This window comes from Nerophis ophidion, linkage group LG17 (assembly GCF_033978795.1).
Source record: "Nerophis ophidion isolate RoL-2023_Sa linkage group LG17, RoL_Noph_v1.0, whole genome shotgun sequence".
In the NCBI taxonomy this organism is placed as follows: Eukaryota; Metazoa; Chordata; class Actinopteri; order Syngnathiformes; family Syngnathidae; genus Nerophis; species Nerophis ophidion.
Genome location: NC_084627.1, coordinates 27,975,472 through 27,995,642, shown reverse-complemented (window position 1 = coordinate 27,995,642; position 20,171 = coordinate 27,975,472). Strand labels below are relative to the sequence as shown.

Genomic DNA, 20,171 nt, shown 5'->3' with positions numbered 1-20,171 from the left:
CCATTGATACTTGAACTTGCTTTATAAATAATATATTTATTTAAATAAATAATTTTTTCTCCTCTGTTGACAGCAGTGTGGGCGCTAGGAATTTTCAAAAAGGGGTCCCATGGACCCCAACAAGCCATAAAAATGGGGTCCCACAGTAAATTTTTGGGGTTCCACTTTCTTGTAAGCGTTTTGAAAACAAATGATAAACGTATGCATTGTCCTGTTATATCTCACATTATATACTGTGTTTTGGAAAAAGGTTGTCATAAACGTTACTTAATTCATTAAAAGAAATAATATAAAAAGAAGACAAATGTGAATGCATATGTAAATGTATTCAGTTATAAACATTCATTCACTTTCTTCTTTCCTTCATGGATCTAAACTTTACCGCTGCTGCTAGTTTTTTCCATGTTTTTATTTAATAAGTTGTAGGTGTATTTATTTCAGTATAAAAGTGTAAAAAGTGTTTTGCTTGGGTCATGAAATGATGATAATGGTGTGCCAGGGCATACATATATTTTATATTTAACACTTAAATCTCTGGAGTCGACATCAACTTCACATCTATTCCTCATTTCAAAATGTTTGAGTTTTTTTATGTTGTCTTATTGTTTGTTTGTTTGTTTTCCGCCCTTTTTTGTCAAACAAAACTATGTTTTTTGTTTGGCAAACACACAAAATATGCAAAATATTCCACCAAAAAATTTTTCAAAGTGGAATATTTGATGTGACATAATCGGAGTTGAGGTGGGAGGAAGTAGGGAGTAGCGGGGGTGTATATTGTAGCGTCCCGGAAGAGTCAGTGCTGCAAGGGGTTGTGGGTATTTGTTCTGTTGTGTTTATGTTGTGTTACGGTGCGGATGTCCTTACAAAAAGTTTTTACTCATTCTTGTTTGGTGTGGGTTCACAGTGTGGCGCATATTTGTAACAGTGCTAAAGTTGTTTATATGGCCACCCTCAGTGTGACCAGTATGGCTGTTGACCAAGTATGCCTTGATCGACCATCAATCCACTACCTCTCTTTCTCGCTCTCTCTGACTCTCCCTCTCCCTCACAACTTTGCTGCGTGTGCACACCTTCACAATTTGTTTTGTTTTTAACCCTTCTTAACCCTGGACACACATTGGAAATACACGCAACCTTAAAACAAAACGCCGGACATTTGAGGCATATAAGAAACCCCGCCCAGACACCCCAGACAGTCCTGCAAAAGGGGACGTATGGTCAGTCTACAATTGTGCAAAATGTCATCCTGATGCTTACTTTTGTTCACTTATCGCTTTAACCTGCACTAATTTAGATTAACCCTGCCATGTGCCTCTAATTCATCCATCCATCCATCCATTTTCTACCGCTTATTCCCTTTTGGGTCGCGGGGGTGCTGGAGCCTTTCTCAGCTACAATTGGATGGAAGGCGGAGTACACCCTGGACAAGTCGCCACCTTATCGCACGGCCAACACAGATAGACAGACAACATTCACACTCACATTCAGTCCTTCTCAAATAGTGCCCCCTTCTTACCTCTGCTTTTTTTGTTGTACCAGAATATAATGAAGTGTATGTAGCACTTGGCTTTACTGTAACCACATTGGGAGATGAAGAAAAGGCCCGTGTGTTGCTTCCTTTATTATTAATACACGTATTACAATGTTATGCAGAGGTATAGTTATAACAATTTTAACGACAAATTATACTATTTATAGTCACAGTAGAGAGTGGGGGAGGGGCACAAAATATTTTCTTCTCATTGGGGGGGCGTAACAGAAAATAAATGAGAAGCACTGCTCTTATTCAAATCCAGCAAACTGATTTGAAAGTCCACTTTAACAAACGACTGACCATTTCGTCGGCTTTCCCCACACCCTCGTATTTTGAACAAATTTTGTGCAATTTATTGCCACTTTCGCATCTTTGGGCCAGTGGTGCAAATTGAATTCCTCCCTGTTAGTGTTGTTACACCCTCCGACAACACATCGACGAGGCATGATGTCTCCAAGGTTCCAGAAAATAGTCGGAAAAACGGAAAATAACAGAGCTGAGACCCGGTGTTTGTAATGTGTTTGAGAAAATGGCGACTTTACTACATAGGTGACGTCAGAACGTGACCCTTTAAACTTTTAACTTTAATCAAAATGTATGTTAGTTTCTTATGTAGACAAAGCAAAAACAGCCAGGTGTAACAATATATCAACTCTTAATTCCTCAAACAGAACAAATGTCGCCCTCCCATATAGCTGCGGCCTACTTCCTTGTCCGGTCTACAACGCTAAGCCTGCTGGGTAACAGAGGAACTACTATTCACAAACCCCTTTATTGAGGAACTTTTCGATTTACCAGCCTTTAGATCGCGCTAAATATGTCTCCGCTTATGAATGCTTCATTCATTCATTTTGTGTCCAGCTGGAACCCATTTTGTGCTTTCTCGTTTTAAAGCAAATGAGCAAGTAGGCTTCTTACCAAAGCAAGTTTTTGTATTGTGATGAGAACAGACTTTTCTGGAAAAATATGCCAAAGAGGACTTCTTTCACGGCCCTTCTCTCTCTCCGTCAGATCTTTTGTCTCCTCTTGTGATGCGAGAGGCTCTTTGCCGATAATGCACTGCAAGTTGATTTTCCTTTTAAAATGTTTAGTATTGTAGCAATATGGTTACTAAAGTTAAAGATTTTGGGGATATCTTGTCATTTGTGAGGGCACCAAAGGGACTTCTGCATGTGCAGCGCACACAGGACAGTTCAGCTTGTTGTTGTTTTAGCTTGTTAATAAAGAGAGTTGTTTCATCACCTCCGTGTTATGTTTTGTTTGATATACAGTATTGCATATCTAAATCCCAAAGCATAAACGGTTGTAAAAGTAACGTACAAATGGGGTTATGAAGGTTGTTACACTAGATACCCTGATACTCCATCTATGCTTGCGTTGTTTTCAGCTGCATGAACCGATAAAATCGCAAAAAGGATCAACGTTTATTCAGAGTTCCTCAAGAGGTAATCAACAATGGTGGAAGAGTGCAAGATTTTATAAAAGACGACAACATAAGTGGCACACACTTCAGTACAAGGGAGCAGAGTAGAAGAACGCACAAGTTTGCAGTGATCACTTTATTAAAGGTTTGATTGACATACAGTGGGGCAAAAAAGTATTTAGACAGCCACCGATTGTGCAAGTTCTCCCACTTAAAATGATGACAGAGGTCTGTAATTTTCATCATAGGTACACTTCAACTGTGAGAGACAGAATGTGAAAAAAAATCCAAGAATTCACATTGTAGGAATTTCAAATAATTTATTTGTAAATTATGGTGGAAAAGAAGTATGTGGTCAACCATATAAAGCTCTCACTGATGGAGGGAGGTTTTGGCTCAAAATCTCACGACACATGGCCCCATTCATTCATTCCTTAACACGGATCACTCGTCCTGTCCCCTTTGCAGAAAAACAGCCCCAAAGCATGATGTTTCCAACCCCATGCTTCACAGTAGGTTTGGTGTTCTTGGGATGCAACTCAGTATTCTTCTTCCTCCAAACACCACGAGTTGAGTTTATACCAAAAAGTTGTATTTTGGTTTCATCTGGCCACATCACATTCTCCCAATCCTCTGCTGTATCATCCATGTATCCATGTTGGTATAAACTCAACTCGTCGTGTTTGGAGGAAGAAGAATACTGAGTTGGATCCCAAGAACACCAAACCTACTGTGAAGCATGGGGGTGGAAACATCATGCTTTGGGGCTGTTTTTCTGGTAAGGGGACAGGACGATTGATCCGTGTTAAGGAAAGAATGAATGAGGCCATGCATCGAGAGATTTTGAACCAAAACCTCCTTCCATCAGTGAGAGCCTTGAATGATTGACCAAATACTTAATTTCCACCATAATTTACAAATAAATTATTTAAAATTCCTACAATGTGAATTCCTGGATTTTTTTTCACATTCTGTCTCTCACAGTTGAAATGTACCTATGATGAAAATTACAGACCTCTGTCATCATTTTACGTGGGAGAACTTGCACAATCGGTGGCTGACTAAATACTTGTTTTGCCCCACTGTACTTTTAACATCTAGTGTTTCCCAATTACGTTTGTAAGCAGTATCTTGATGTCAATGTTACTTTGTCAGGAAATATACTTCTACGTCTCCCCTCCTGTTTATTTTGTACACAAATGTGTCAGAGTGCATACGGTAACAACACAAAAATCTAATATTGTGATGACTCAGTAATTGTTAGTTTGTTAAATGGGGATGCAGTCACGGTTGTTGAGCTGTCGGGTTCAAGTTTAGTTGAATCATGGAATGCAACCTTAGCTGAGCAAAAACGAGGCATAATTATCCGGGAGAGTCTTGATACCAATTTCCTTCACCCAGCCACACACAAATAAGTCGTGGACTTCCATGCTTTTCTAAGTTTCTATCTGTTTTGCTGTGTAAAATGACGTGGGAGCCCACAATAGTTGGAAATGTCTGAGAACCCGACAAATCTGACAAAGGGGACAGCGTGGCGAAGTTGGTAGAGTGGCTGAGCCAGTAATCTGAGGGTTATTGGTTCAATCCCCACCTTCTACCATCCTAGTCAAGTCCGTTGTGTCCTTGGGCAAGACACTTCCCCCTTGCTCCTGATGGGTCCTGGTGAGCGCCTTGCAAGGCAGCTCCCGCCATCAGTGTGAAAATGTTTGTGTGAATTGGCGAATGTGGAAATACTGTCAAAGCGCTTTGGGCTCCTTAAAAAGGGGTAGAAAAGTGCTATACAAGTACAACCCATTTACCAAATCCATCCATCATCTTCCGCTTATCCAAGGTCGGGTCGCGGGGGCAACAGCCTAAGCAGGGAAACCCAGACTTCCCTCTCCCCAGCCACTTCGTCTAGCTCTTCCCGGGGGATCCCGAGGCGTTCCCAGGCCAGCCGGGAGACATAGTCTTCCCAACGTGTCCTGGGTCTTCCCCGTGGCCTCCTACTGGTTGGACGTGCCCTAAACACCTCCCTAGGGAGGCGTTCGGGTGGCATCCTGACCAGATGCCCGAACCACCTCATCTGGCTCCTCTCGATGTGAAGGAGCAGCGGCTTTACTTTGAGTATCGGTATCGTATCGATACTGGCGTGATGGTATCGATACTCCGCCAAATTAAGCGAATCCCTCATATTTAAAAAAAAATGTGAGCGCAGCCTAGTTCAAAGTTTACAAACCTTAATTGAAATAGGGACTTCTGTCGAGGCTGTAACCCATTATTTGTCATGAAGAAATGTGCTTCACTATACAAACTTTTAGATTAACAAACCCTGTTCAAGAAACAATTAAGTTTGCAAATTGAGGTTCTACTGTGCAATTTAAGCACTTACGTCCTGGTTTGACAAGTATTTTCTATATATATATATATATTTAACATTTTTGTTTATTTAGGGTAAGACAATTAAGAACAGATTCTAATTTGTAACGCTGACCTGGCAAAGAGGCACAATTTACATGTTAGAGATGTTGAAGTGCGATGATAATCTCTCATCATTTCTCATTTACCAACAGAAATGTCAACTTTCAACAGTTCAAATGCTGTCAACGTGCAGAATTGAATGTGTTGGAAGTTAATAAGGGCAGCACGGTGGAGGGGGGTTAGTGTGTCTGCCTCACAATACGAAGGTCCTGAGTTCAATCCCGGGCCCGGGATCTTTCTGTGTGGAGTTTGCATGTTCTCCCCGCGACTGCGTGGGTTCCCTCCAGGTACTCCGGCTTCCTCCCACTTCCAAAGACATGCACCTGGGGATAGGTTGATTGGCAACACTAAATGGTCCCTAGTGTGTGAATGTGAGTGTGAATGTTGTCTGTCTATCTGTGTTGGCCCTGCGATGAGGTGGCGACTTGTCCAGGATGTACACTGCCTTCCGCCCGATTGTAGCTGAGATAGGCGCCAGCGCCCCCCGCGACCCCAAAAGGGAATAAGCGGTAGAAAATGGATTGATGGATGTCGCAATCCTGTGCTTTTTGAGGTTAAGGTTACAAGGAACAATTAAAACATTAAAAACATTCATCCATTCAAATTCATAATATCACAAGTTAATTTAATGTTATTATGAAAAAAGTCTTAAAACATGGCAAGGACTTTCTGCAAAAGCTGCCGCGAATTCAGGCATTTTAAATAGCCGGAACAATCTCAAAAATAGCCCATGGAACTCTGAAGGGACTAGCCACTGCTTATAAAACAAGATTTACATCCATCTATCAATTTTCTACCGCATGTCCCTCTTGGTGGGGTGCTGTGAACAAAAAAAAACAAAAACAGAAAGCAATCTAACCTGTGTTAATGACACATGATGTAACAATGCATTGTTGTTTATACACCTTCATTACTATGTGGACCACACCAAGCTCTACCTTTCTGTCGCCCTCAACTCAAGCAGGGAGTGATCTTATACAATTTTTCTACAATGTGACAATAAGTCTACTCAAATCCTCCTTATTCACTATTAAGTCCACACTTGCCAAAACCAACAGTTTTTCCATTACACTTGATATTGTCAGGTTTGTCGCTGACAGTTTGACTATGTTTTAGTTTTTTTCCTCTGCATTTGTCTTTGTTTCCTCTGTGTGTGTAGTGTTTCCTGTCAGCGCTCTTATTTTGTTGGTTTCCTGTCTTTCTCCCGGAGTGCTGTGTCCCTCAGATGCGACTGATTGGCACCTGGCCACACCTGGCGGCAATCAGCCCGGTCCTATTTAGACCTGATTTCTCCTCCAGTCTGTGCTGGATTATTGTCATGTAATGTCGCTCGTGTCGTTGCAGCGTAGCGGTAAGCTAAATTTGGTAGCTTTGTGTAGCTTACTGTCTTTTGTTCCCTGCTTCCAGTTTTGTTTGTTCATTGCCTAGTTTGTTATCCGCCTCGTGCGCGCTTTTTGTTTGGTTTTGTTATAGTGTGTAAATTAAAACCATGTTTTCTTACTCCATGCCTGCCTCCTTCTCTGCATCTTGGGGTTCGACACCAACTAACTCTGACAGATATTTCCCCATTTTCTTAGGTAAAGTGTCTGAGTGTCATCCTTGACAACACAACTTTTGAAGCATACTTAAACCGTCTACCTATAAAACAAGAATCGCCAACACCCATCTCTCACTCCCTATCTTGGTTCATAGCCTCATCAGTATACCTCCTTCATTGGACACATGCAGCCCAGAATGAAATGATTTCATGAAAGTATCCAACATGTGTAGGTCAGAAAAGGGGAAAATCTTCAAAGGTCTAACTTTGCAACGGAACATTAGCATCAGAGCTGACAAAGTGAAGTTGGCACACTTTCAGACTCCACACCTGAGACAGACAGTGTGCAATCAGCCAGAGCTTCTTCCAAGGGCAGCTAACAAGCCCAAGAGCTAATTAGTTGTTTGTGTTCTAGTTTTGATCCCCGACAAGTGCTTTATCAAAGGTCAATCTCATCAGTCAGTGCAAAAATCAATTGCTTAAACAGAACCGAAAGGTTGTTGTCTCGTCAAATGTTACCACTTTGATACAAGAGCAACATTTCTCTGTGGCGTTTTAGCTCATGTAAAATCTGGGCCAAAAGTGTGAATCTGAAAAAGAAAGATCCGAATGTATCCATCCATCCATTGTCTACCACTCAGCGTCGCAGGGGTGCTGGAGCCTATACCAGCTGCACTCGGGTGGAAGGTGGTTTACACCTTGGACTAACACATCACAGGGCCAACCAACACAGATACACAGACAACATTCACACTCACATTCACACACTAGGAACAATTTAGTGTTTGCTTTTAGGGAGGAATAAGCGGTAGAAAATGGATGGATGGATGGAATAAGATTTGAATCTGAACAAAACTCTAATATCAAAATTTATGAAAGTGAAAAATGAAATGTATTTACAAAAATATAACCAGGGAGAATCATACATATATTATTCAACCTGAAATAAAATGTGTGCACCTATTCTAATTTTGAATACACTGGTTTATTTTTTAAAATTCAATATTAAAAAAAAAATTTGAATTTTCAGTTCCAAAGTTGACTCCAAGTACAAAACTTTTGGCCCTGGAAAAAGTTGTAGACCTGATGGGAACATTAAAAATAAACTAGCGCTGTCAAATGATTCGTTTTTTAAAATCAAATAATCACATTTTTGAGATCATGATTTATCATGTAAATTACTTTTTTACATAATTTAAATTGACCTAAAAAAGACCTGAGTAATTTGACACAAATGCTATTTTATTGTTAGAATGTCACACACAAACATTGTAAAAAATGGTTTTACCTGAACATATGTCATTTTTTTTGCTCAAAACTGACCACTGAACATACAAAAACACACGCCGCCAATTTGATAACCATCCACCGTTAAGTTAAAGGACTATTCGTTCAAAAATCTTCATTGCGATAATTTTTTCTGATAAATCACATGAGTTAACCCAGGGTTGTCAAACCTACGGTCCTCAGGGCTGATGAAAAGGTTTTATCCAGCCCGCGTGATGAGTTTGCCAAGTATTAAAATGAGCTGCATTTTTTTGGGAATGAAATAAACTGCTGTTCTAAATGTGTCCACCAGATGTCACAATAGCAATTCTGTTAGGAACAGCAAGATGTACACAGTAAAGCTTGGCTGCTGTTCCTCTCCCTCGACCCAAATGAAACCTAAAACCTGCCGTTTTATGTCTTCTGCTTCAAACACTTTGTTATTTGGCACCCTTACTCCCCAATAATGTCTCTGTCAAAAATGAGAAAACGTAAGCCTTTTGAATAGTTTTTACCCCCATTTTTTTGTTGAATTAGAACTGGATTGATACGTGGACATGACAAAGGAGGTATTTGATATGTAGAAGAGATTTTGTTTTTGTTCAATCCCAGAAAGACCGTGACTTAAAGTTTAAAGGCCTACTGAAATTAGATTTTCTTATTTAAAGAGGGATCGCAGGTCCATTCTATGTGTCATACTTGATTATTTCGCGATATTGCCATATTATTGATGAAAGGATTTAGTAGAGAACATCGACGATAAAGTTCGCAACTTTTGGTCGCTAACAGAAAAGCCCTGCCTTTACCGGAAGTCGCAGACGATGACGTCGCATGTTGATGGCTCCTCACATCCTCACATTGTTTTTAATAGGAGCCTCCAACAAAAAGAGCTATTCGGACAGAGAAAACGACAATTTCCCCATTAGTTTGAGCGAGGATGAAGGATTCGTGTTTGAGGATATTGATAGCGACGGACTAGAAAAAATAAATAAATAAACAAGTAAAAAAAAAAACGTGATTGCATTGGGGCGGATTCAGATGTTTTTAGACACATTTACTTGGTTAATTATGGGAAATCCCTTATCTTTCTATTGTGTTGCTAGTGTTTTAGTGAGTTAAATAGTACCTGATAGTCGGAAGGGTGTCTCCACGGGTGTCTTGACGCCAGTGTCTCAGGGAAGTCGACGGCAGCTTTATAGACGGCGCAAGCTCAGCTGATCTCCGGTAAGAAGCGACTTTTTACCACAATTTTCTCACCGAAACCTACTGGTTGACATTTGGTCGGGATCCAGGTCCGCTGTGATCCATAGTAAAGTTTCACCTCCGGGAATTTTAAACAAGGAATCACCGTGTGTTTGTGTGGCTAAAGGCTAAAGCTTCCCAACTCCATCTTTCTACTTTGACTTCTCCATTATTAATTGAACAAATTGCAAAATATTCAGCAACGTAGATGTCCAAAATACTGTGTAATTATGCGGTTAAAGCAGACGACTTTTAGCTGTGTGTGTGTGCAGCGCTCATATTTTCTAACAGTCCGTGATGTCACGCATACAGGTCATCATTACGCGACATTTTCAAGAAGAAACTCCTGGGAGATTTAAAATTGCAATTTAGTAAACTAAAAAGGCCGTATTGACATATTTCATCGTTGATATATAAACTATCAGACTGCGTGGTGGGTAGTAGTGGGTTTCAGTAGGCCTTTAATCCTGGCTTTGTCGAGACACTGAAAGAAAGTCTAAGGTCATTTTTTTTTTGAAACTGCACCAATTTCCTCAACATTTTCAACAAACTTGAAGTGTTTTGTCCAGCGGATTATTTGCGATTTGTACGTTTTCAGAATGTGCTTCTTCTATTCTTGGCCAAAGTAAAACAAACAAAACCACCTGGAGTTGTCTTTATTTTTAAGTTATCGTGCCATGATTTTACCATTCCGGCCCACTCGGGAATAGATTTTCCTCCTTGTGACCCCTGAGCTAAAATGAGATTGACACCCCTGAGTTAACTCATCTTTTTTGACCCATCCATCCATTTTCTACCGCTTATTTCCTTTCCGGGTTATGGGGGCCGCTGGTGCCTATGTCAGCTACAATCGGGCATAATTCACCACCTCATCGCAGGGCCAACACAGATAGACAGACAACATTCACACTCACATTCACACACTAGAGACCATTTAGTGTTGCCAATCAACCTATCCCCAGGTGCATGTCTTTGGAGGTGGGAGGGAGCCGGAGTACCCGGAGGGAACCCACGCAGTCAAGGAGAGAACATGCAAACTCCACACAGAAAGATCCCGAGCCCGGGATTGAACCCAGGACTACTCAGGACCTTTGTATTGTGAGGCAGACGCACTAACCCCTCTCCCACCGTGAAGCCCCAGTTTTTTTGACCCCCCTAGTAAAAACAAATGCAAACAACTTTATTCCGCCATTGCTGTTGTTATGTGCATGGGCAAAAATGTATTTCTTTTGGCTTAGTTTCTGAGACATCTGTGGCAAGCAGTGTTAATTTTGACAGCAAAATTTGATTTAGTTTTAGTCATAGTCTTTTGACTGAAATGTAATTTAGTTTTAGTCATAATTTAAGTATTTAAATTGTTTTAGTTGTGAAGTGAAGTGAATTATATTTATATAGCGCTTTTCTCAAGTGACTCAAAGCGCTTTACATAGTGACACCCAATATCTAAGTTACATTTAAACCAGTGTGGGTGGCACTGGGAGCAGGTGGGTAAAGTGTCTTGCCCAAGGACACAACGGCAGTGACTAGGATGGAACAAGCGGGAATCGAACTGCAACCCTAAAGTTGCTGGCACAGCCCCTCTATCAACCGAGCTATGCCGTTGACGAAATATCATAAGATTATAGTCGACGAAAACTACAGTAGATTTAGTCGACTAAAGGGTAATGTAATGTAAACTTTCCCTTCAATTTCTGAAAGTCAAAACAAAACAGCGGAAAAATCACCGATACAAGTCTTATTTTGATGAAAATCATGTCTCAAATTTAGTGTTTCACTAGTAAGCCGCGTAATAAACGGGATAAAGTCGAGTGAGTTGTATGTTGTGGAAAATGCTTACCTGTGTGTGGATTTCGGGGTGATTCGACTGTAAGTGTCGCTTCAAGTTTGTTGTCTTTTTCCCCGTAATCTTCACGCTGCATTTATTACACTGCGTCTTGTTATCTTTGACGTCAAATATAAAATTTCCCCATATGTCCTCTCTACTCTTCCTCCCCGGCGTTGACGTGTTGTCTTCTGCAGCGCATTCTAGGGCTGGGCGTATCGATACCAAGTATCGATAGTATCGATACTTGGTGAGTATCGGTATCGTATCGATACTGGCGTGATGGTATCGATACTTCGCCAAATTAAGCGAATCCCTCATATTTAAAAAAAAATGTGAGCGCAGCGCGCCTTACCACTACATCCCTACTCCCTAATGATAGGTCGCGAACGAGATTTAAAAACACTTAAAAATTCATCTTCAACCCAAAATAAAATAAAATAAAATAAATACAATTAACGTGACGCTTGGTCCGTTCGCGCACACACATCAGTACAATTCGCTCTGAGGTTCACTCGGACACGCACACACACACGCGTGCGTTTCCAGTGCGACTCAATGTCTTGGTTGTAAACTGTAAAATATTTTATTGCACTAAAATAACGATAATAATTTCTCAGTTCTTTTGTTTTGTGTTCATTTTTACAACTGTTTAATAACTAGTGTTTTCTTTTTTACTTAAGTTCTTGTGTGTTGTGAGGCGACTAGCCAAGTTCAGTATTTGTTTTCACCTTATTTGCACTACTTACTTTATTGTAATTGATATTATTACTTTTTTATTTGAATTTCTCAGTTCTTTTGTTTTGTGTGCATGTTTACAACTTCGTTCGATAACTAGTTTTGTTATCTACCTGTTTTGAGGCGACAAGCCAGGTTCAGTAGTTGTTTGCACCTTATTTGCATTACTTTATTGCTATTGCTATTACTTTTGTAATAAATATTTTATTTTTTGACTTAAATCGTTGTCCTGTGTTGTATTATTATCATAATCAATTAATAAAGGCAAAAGTACAAATTTGTTTTTCAAAAGTATCGATACCCCAAAGTCCCCCCCATCAGACGACGACACTTCCGGTATCGGTATTGGCGATACTGGCCGGTATTGGATTGGTATCGATACCCAAATTTGCGATGTCGCCGCATTCCGGGTCAGTCTCAAACGCAAACTACGTTTACGTAACTTCCTTACCACGTCGCTATGATTGGTTCTCTTCCCAACTCCTCCCGAGTTCCAATTGGATCTCGTCCCTGGCAGACATTTTCGTCTCGTTTTTATTCGTTGACGAATATGTCAATACACCTCGCCATCGTCTTAGTCCACGTAAATTATTTTTTATTTAGTTATTGTCTCGTTTTAGTCATAAAAGAAAGGTCGTTGACGATAACTATGACGAAAATTTTTCGTCAACAAAATTAACACTGGTGGCAAGGTCCATTTTATACAGTTGGAGTAGTAGCCTGTTGTTTTTATAGTGTTGGTAGAGTCAAAGTATTTATTTGGTTTGGTTCTTATGTTAACAGGCATCCCAGATGTCTGCTGTTTTGCAGAATTCTGCTATTTTTGTAGTGGTATTTTTTTTAGATTTCCGTTATAAACCGCTAAATCGCCGCTCTACGGAGCATTGTGGTTGGCTGACTGCTTACAGCTAACCACGCTAGCAGGCCAAGTAGAGCCGAGAGTACAGCCAGGTCCAGCCTACACTTACTGACTTGTTCATGCTTTCTGGCGCACCGTAGCAAGCTGGCTAAAGTCAAATCTTGCTACGCTAGCCACCCAGCAGGGCCAGTGCAGCCTGCGCTAACTGCCATTTCCACACCGTCTAAATGTATGTTATTATTCTGTTGAAACACGCAGACACGTCTCTCCGAGAGAGAAGTGTGCAATTGTTACACGGCGCTATACTCGCGTTTATGCCGGAGTCTGTGCGGTTTTTTCGAAGCTAGCAAAGGCCAAACTTGGCTAAGCTAGCCTGCGTGTGAAGCGATGAAAAATCAAATAATAAATGCTTTGAATGATTAAAAAAATGTTGAGTTTGGACTGCGTTATTGTATAGGTCAGGGGTCACCAACGCGGTGCCCGCAGTCACCAGGTCGCCTGTAAGGACCAGATGAGTCTCCCGCTGGCCTGTTCTAAAAATAGCTCAAATAGCAGCACTTACCAGTGAGCTGCCTCTATTTTTGAAATGTTATTTATTTACTAGCAAGCTGGTCTCGCTTTGCTCGACATTTTTAATTCTAAGAGAGACAAAACTCAAATATAATTTGAAAATCCAAGAAAATATTTTAAAGACTTGGTCTTTACTTGTTTAAATAAATTCATTAATTTTTTTACTTTGCTTCTCATAACTTTCAGAAAGACAATTTTAGAGAAAAAAATACAACCTTAAAAATGATTTTATGATTTTTAAACACATATACCTTTTTACCTTTTCAATTCCTTCCTCTTCTTTCCTGACAATTTAAATCAATGTTCAAGTATTTTTTTTTTATTGTAAAGAATAATAAATACATTTTAATTTAATTCTTCATTTTAGCTTTTGTTTTGTCGATGAAGAATATTTGTGAAATATTTCTTCAAATTTATGATTAAAATTAAAAAAAAATATTCTGGCAAATCTAGAAAATTCTGTAGAATCAAATTTAAATCTTATTTCAAAGTCTTTTGAATTTCTTTAAAAAAATTTGTTCTGAAAAATGTAGAATAAATAATAATTTGTCTTTGTTAGAAATATAGCTTGGTCCAATTTGTTATATATTTTAACAAACTGCAGATTGGATTTTAACCCATTTAAAACATGTCATCAAAATTCTAAAATTAATCAGGAAAAATTACTACTGATGTTCCATAAATTATTTTTTAAATTATTTAAAAAAGATTCGACTTAGCTAGTTTTTCTCTTCATTTTTTTCCGGTTGAATTTAGAATTTTAAAAAGTCAAAATTGAAGATAAACCATGTTTCAAAATTTAATTTTCATTTTTTTCCTGTTTTCTCCTCTTTTAAACCGTTCAATTATGTGTTTTTTTCATCATTTATTCTCTCCAAAAAACCTTCCGTAAAAGGAAAAAAAATGTACAACGGAATGACAGACAGAAATACCCATTTTTTATATATATGTATATAGATTTATTTATTAAAGGTAAATTGAGCAAAAAGGCTATTTCTGGCCATTTATTTAAGTGTGTATCAAACTGGTAGCTTTTCGCATTAATCAGTACCCTAGAAGTAGCTCTAGGTTTCAAAAAGGTTGGTGACCCCTGGCATAGGTTAACTAGTGAGGCGGTTAAGAGGATGAAAGTAGTCAGTAGATGGGGAAAAGCAGGAGATATCCTTGTGGAAACCCGAGTGCTGTAACACATGAATATATTGCTGTTGACCAGTAGATATTATGTCACATTATTTTATCATGATTTAATATACTAAACCCACTAACTTGTACCGGTGTTAGAGATACTTCTACCTGCCCAAAGTTGCCTAAAAAGCACATAAGTATTGTAGCAATGGAAATATTGTGTAGTGAACTGTAATTACCGCCACCATTACAGTATGATCATGAGTTTATTAAGATGACATGTAATAAAAATGGTCATGTTATAATTGAAGAAACGTGTAGTATATATCATGAATGCAATCTTACATCCATGACTTTATTAAGTGACTCGCTATTTCAACAAAATATTTCAAAGTTACAATATTTCTTATCAAATATAGCCGCCATATACTGTATTCATGAACTGCCTTGGGAGTGAAGAGATTTTCTCAAAACAGAAAAAACCCTGAAATAAGGAAATCAACTATGGATGTTGTGTATTTTGCAATGGCTAATGTTGATATGGTGAAGATATTTTCTCAATAAATTCATTGAACTATTGAGGCTGTGGTACAGTCATGAAAAAGAGATCGCATCCAATTGATAAAGTTAAAGTACCAATGATTGTCACACACACACTAGGTGTGGTGAAATGTGTCCTCTGCATTAGACCCATCCTCTTGATCACCCCCTGGGAAGTAAGGGGAGCAGTGAGCAGCAGCGGTGCCGCGCCCGGGAATCATTTTTGGTGATTTAACCCCCAATTCCAACCCTTGATGCTGAGTGCCAAGCAGGGAGGTAATGGGTCCCATTTTTTTTATAGTCTTTGGTATGACTCGGCCGGGGTTTGACCTCACAACCTACTGATCGCAGGGCGGACACTCTAACCACTAGGCCACTGAGTAGGTTACCGTTGATAAGTTTTATGCATTTTTACAGAGTTTCAATTCAACCATCCATCCATTTCCTACCACTTGTCCCGTTCGGGGTCGCAGGGGGTGCTGGTGCCTCTCTCAGCTGCATTCGTGCGGAAGGTGGGGGTACACCCTGGACAAGTCGCCACCTCATCGCAGGGCGTGAGTGTGAATGTTGTTTGTCTTTCTATGTTGGCCCTGTGATGAGGTGGCGACTTGTCCTTGATGTACCTCCGCCTTCCACCCGATTGTAGCTGAGATAGGCACCAGCGCCCCCCGCGACCTCAAAGGGAATAAGAGGTAGAAAATGGATGTATGGCATTCACACTCAAATTCACACACTAGGGACCAATTAGTGTTGCCAATCAACCTATCCCCAGGTGCATGTCTTTGGAGGTGGGAGGAAGCCGGAGTACCCGGAGGGAACCCACGCAGTCACGGGGAGAACATGCAAACTCCACACAGAAAGACCCCAAGCCCGGGATTGAACCCAGGACCTTCTTATTGTGAGGCACACACATTAACTCCTGTTCCGCCGTGCTTACAGAATTTATATGTATTACATGGCTTCCAGAGCATTCTAAAAATTGTAAAATCTCTTCAACTTTAGCCCCTGAACCTTGGCTGATATTTTTTGATTCCTCCATATTTTTGCCTCTCTGGGACACCTGTTTTAAGGCATTTCCATTGTAAAGCAACCCGTACTACTCACCGTCAGACCACCTGATGGCATCATCCAGGTGTGCTGGCAGTCCCTTCCAGAGCATGCTGTCTTTAGGGTAGCCCAGATCCATGCGTCTCAGGTGGTCATCGTACCGCCAGTAGCGGTTGTCCTTGAAGAAGTAGGTTTTCTCATTGTGGAGCCACACAAATGCCGCGTCCACTCCCTCTAAAGGCAGGCCGAAGTCGCTGATTGGACGGGGGTAACCCTCCTCCACGATGTTGTCTTTAAATACCCAGTACTTGAGACCTAACGCAGGTGGACAAATATTTCAATTCATTGAATAATCTCTTCCCTGGGGTGGAAAATCTCTGAGAGGATATTTACTACACCTTTAAAAAATACAATTTTGTGGTCTCCGGGTCTCTCGTACACGGCGTCCACACTGTCCATGTTGGGCGGAAGACCTCTCCAGAATCGATGGATCTGAGCTGGACGCAGAGAGACCAGGTTCTTCTCTCGCGTTAGTCGCCAAAAGTACTTGCCTTTGATGGAAGGAAACAGAGTGAGTTAAAGCTGTGGGATTGTTTTGCTATTATTTGACTTGCAACGTCCAATTGTTTAATACATTTGGCACCTTTTCTACAACTTACATTGCAGTATTTGCTAAACATTTTTATTTTTGAAGTGCGTTCAGATAACAAAACAGTAAAAGAAGCATTATGTCTTTATTCATTACACCAGTGGTTCTCAAATGGGGGTACCCGTACCCCTGGGGGTACTTGAAGGTATGCCAAGGGGTACGTGAGATTTAAAAAAAATATTTTAAAAATAGCAACAATTCAAAAATCCTTTATAAAATATCTATTGAATAATACTTCAACAAAATATGAATGTAAGTTCATAAACTGTGAAAAAAAAATACAACAATGCAATATTCAGTGTTGACAGCTAGATTTTTTGTGGACATGTTCAATAAATATTGATGTTAAAGATTTCTTTTTTTGTGAAGAAATGTTTAGAATTAAGTTGATGAATCCAGATGGATCTCTATTACAATCCCCAAAGACGGCACTTTAAGTTGATGATTACTTCTATGTGTAGAAATCTTTATTTATAATTCAATCACTTGTTTATTTTGCAACAAGTTTTTAGTTATTTTTATATCTTTTTTTCCAAATAGTTCAAGAAAGACCACTACAAATGAGCAATATTTTGCACTGTTATACGATTTATTAAATCAGAAACTGATGACATAGTGCTGTATTTTACTTCTTGATCTCTTTTTTCAACCAAAAATGCTTTGCTCTGATTAGGGGGTACTTGAATTTAAAAAATGTTCACAGGAACATCACTGAAAAAAGGTTGAGAACCCAGAAGTGTTCGGATGTTGTCATATTTTGTTGAAGTATTATTCAATAAATATATTTAAAAAAGTTCTATTTTGGTTTCATCTGACCACATGACATTCTCCCAATCCTCTGCTGTATCATCCATGTATCCATTTTGGTATAAACTCAACTCGTCGTGTTTGGAGGAAGAAGAATACTGAGTTGCATCCCAAGAACACCAAACCTACTGTGAAGCATTGGGGTGGAAACATGATGCTTTGGGGCTGTTTTTCTGCTAAGGGGACAGGACGATTGATCCGTGTTAAGGAAAGAATGAATGGGGCCATGTATCGTGAGATTTTGAGCCAAAACCTCCTTCCATCAGTGAGAGCTTTGAATGGTTGACCAAATACTTATTTTCCACCATATTTTAAAAATAAATTATTTAAAATTCCTACAACGTTAATTCCTGGATTTTTTTCCTCACATTCTGTCTCTCACAGTTGAAGTGTACCTATGATGAAAATTACAGACCTCTGTCATCATTTTAAGTGGGAGAGCTTGCACAATCGGTGGCAGACTAAATACTTTTTTGCCCTACTGTATGTATGTTTTTACCCCCCAAATTTTACGAATGTATGATAATATAATATCGCTTGCATTATTAGACAGATAACATTTAAAATATGTATAATTGCATGCAGTGCATGTCTTGTTTTTCCTGTCAAGAGAGAAAGATAAACTACTCAAACGATGCATATTATTTGCATGTTTTCACGGACCATTCAAAAAGCATGTGGCTAGCCAGATCTGGTTCTCGGGCCCTGAGTTTGACACCTGTGATCTAGTTTATCAATACTATTAAGGATATTTTATAGAGACAAACAAATATCACCAAAGACTCTATAATGTGGTCATCTGTGTTGAATAATGCACTTGGCTTTACTGAAAACAACAACTAAGCTTTCAGTTTCTGTTATGAAAATGAAGAATGAAAATACGGTGGATTGGACCAACAATCCCAATATTTATTCCTAGGACTTAACATGACGTTAGTTTATTTGCACAAGCAGGTGTTTGTAATTATATTTAGGCATAACAACCATAAAAGAACTCAAACTAATGTGTTCTGTTGTCCTTCCTTTACGTTTAGTTCTGCTCGCAAACACTAATATCAAAGAGAATAAACTCGATTGCATCACATAGTGTTCCAGAAAATTCCTTTGACGCACTTTAAATTTTTCATAACTTTATAAACTACTTATTTCGGAACTCTATGAAACCTTGTTCCTATCTCTCTATTTGAATGACTGGAACACCCAAGAACAGAACAGCAATAAGGCATTTTCTGCTCAAACTCTACAATCACTCTCACTTGTTTTAATGCTACGCTCAAGCTGCTTGACCATCGTGTCAATTAAGCCGCGAAGAAAAACAAAAGGATCTGACGTCATATGCAACCCGGCCATAAATGGTAAGCGTGTGCAGCTGCAGTGTTTATTAGAATATGGAATAGATTGAGCAAATAAGTCAATGTATTTATATGATTTAGTTTATGAAACTAAAAGTGTAAATATGTCAACCACACTCCAACCCAGGGGTAGGGAACCTGTGGCTCCCGAGCCAGATGCGGCTCTTTTGATGACTGCCTCTGGCTCTCTGATAAATCTTAGTTGACATTGCTTGACACGATAAGTAATGAATAATTCCGCTGGTAATCACAGTGTAAAAAATAAAGTTCAAAATATAAAACACTCTCTACCACTACTTTTCTACCGCACCTGTTCAAGAAGTCTCATTAATGGTAAGAAGTGTTTTATTTATTATTGGTAAGCTTCAGAATAATAACATTATTAAGAATAAGACACTTATCATACTATAAAAATGTTGGTCTTACTTAAAAATGCATGCATTTAGTTGTATTCAGTGTTTAAAAATATCTACCGTATTTTTCGGAGTATAAGTCGTACGTGCAGAAAATGCATAATAAAGAAGGAAAAAAAAACATATATAAGTCGCACTGGAGTATAAGTCGCATTTTTTTGGGGACATTTATTTCATAAAATCCAACACCAAGAATAGACATTTGAAAGGCAATATAAAATAAATAAAGAATAGTGAACAACAGGCTGAATAAGTGTACGTTATATGAGGCATAAATAACCAACTGAGAAGGTGCCTGCTATGTTAACCTAACATATTATGGTAAGAGTCATTCAAATAACTATAACATATAGAACATGCTATATGTTTACCAAACAATCTGTCACTCCTAATCGATAAATCCCATGAAATCTAATACGTCTATCTAGTCTCTTACGTGAATGAGCTAAATAATATAATTTGATATTTTACGGTAATGTGTTAATAATTTCACACATAAGTCGCTCCGGAGTATAAGTCGCACCCCCGGCCAAACTATGAAAAAAACTGCCACTTATAGTCCGAAAAATACGGTAATTGCTTTCAGAGAAATACATTTTGAAATATTTGTCTTTTATGGCTCTCTCAGCCAAAAAGGTTCCCGACCCCTGCTCTAACCCTTTGCATATTTAAAATAAAATAATACCATAACAATATTTGTAAATATTAGCCCATCGCTTTATTTACTGCATTTTTTACCTTTGAGTAATTCCATGCCATCCTTGCACTCACTATAAGCAAAGTCTCA

General features: G+C 39.1%; 1 protein-coding gene and 1 long non-coding RNA gene across 2 annotated transcripts in view; one reads left to right on the top strand and one right to left on the bottom strand.

The window, feature by feature from the left end:
- Positions 1 to 20,171, bottom strand: part of mmp17a (matrix metallopeptidase 17a) — a 382,482-nt gene that overhangs the window by 6,200 nt on the left and 356,111 nt on the right. Inside the window, exons 8-9 of the mRNA XM_061876701.1 lie at positions 16,562 to 16,714; positions 16,221 to 16,478 (exon numbers count right to left, since the gene is read on the bottom strand). Of these exons, the coding sequence (XP_061732685.1) occupies positions 16,221 to 16,478; positions 16,562 to 16,714 (411 nt within the window). The remainder of the gene's footprint in view (positions 1 to 16,220; positions 16,479 to 16,561; positions 16,715 to 20,171) is intronic.
- The window catches only part of LOC133536288 (uncharacterized), a 47,770-nt gene that overhangs the window by 16,090 nt on the left and 11,509 nt on the right, over positions 1 to 20,171 (top strand). The gene's annotated exons all lie outside the window — the stretch shown is intronic.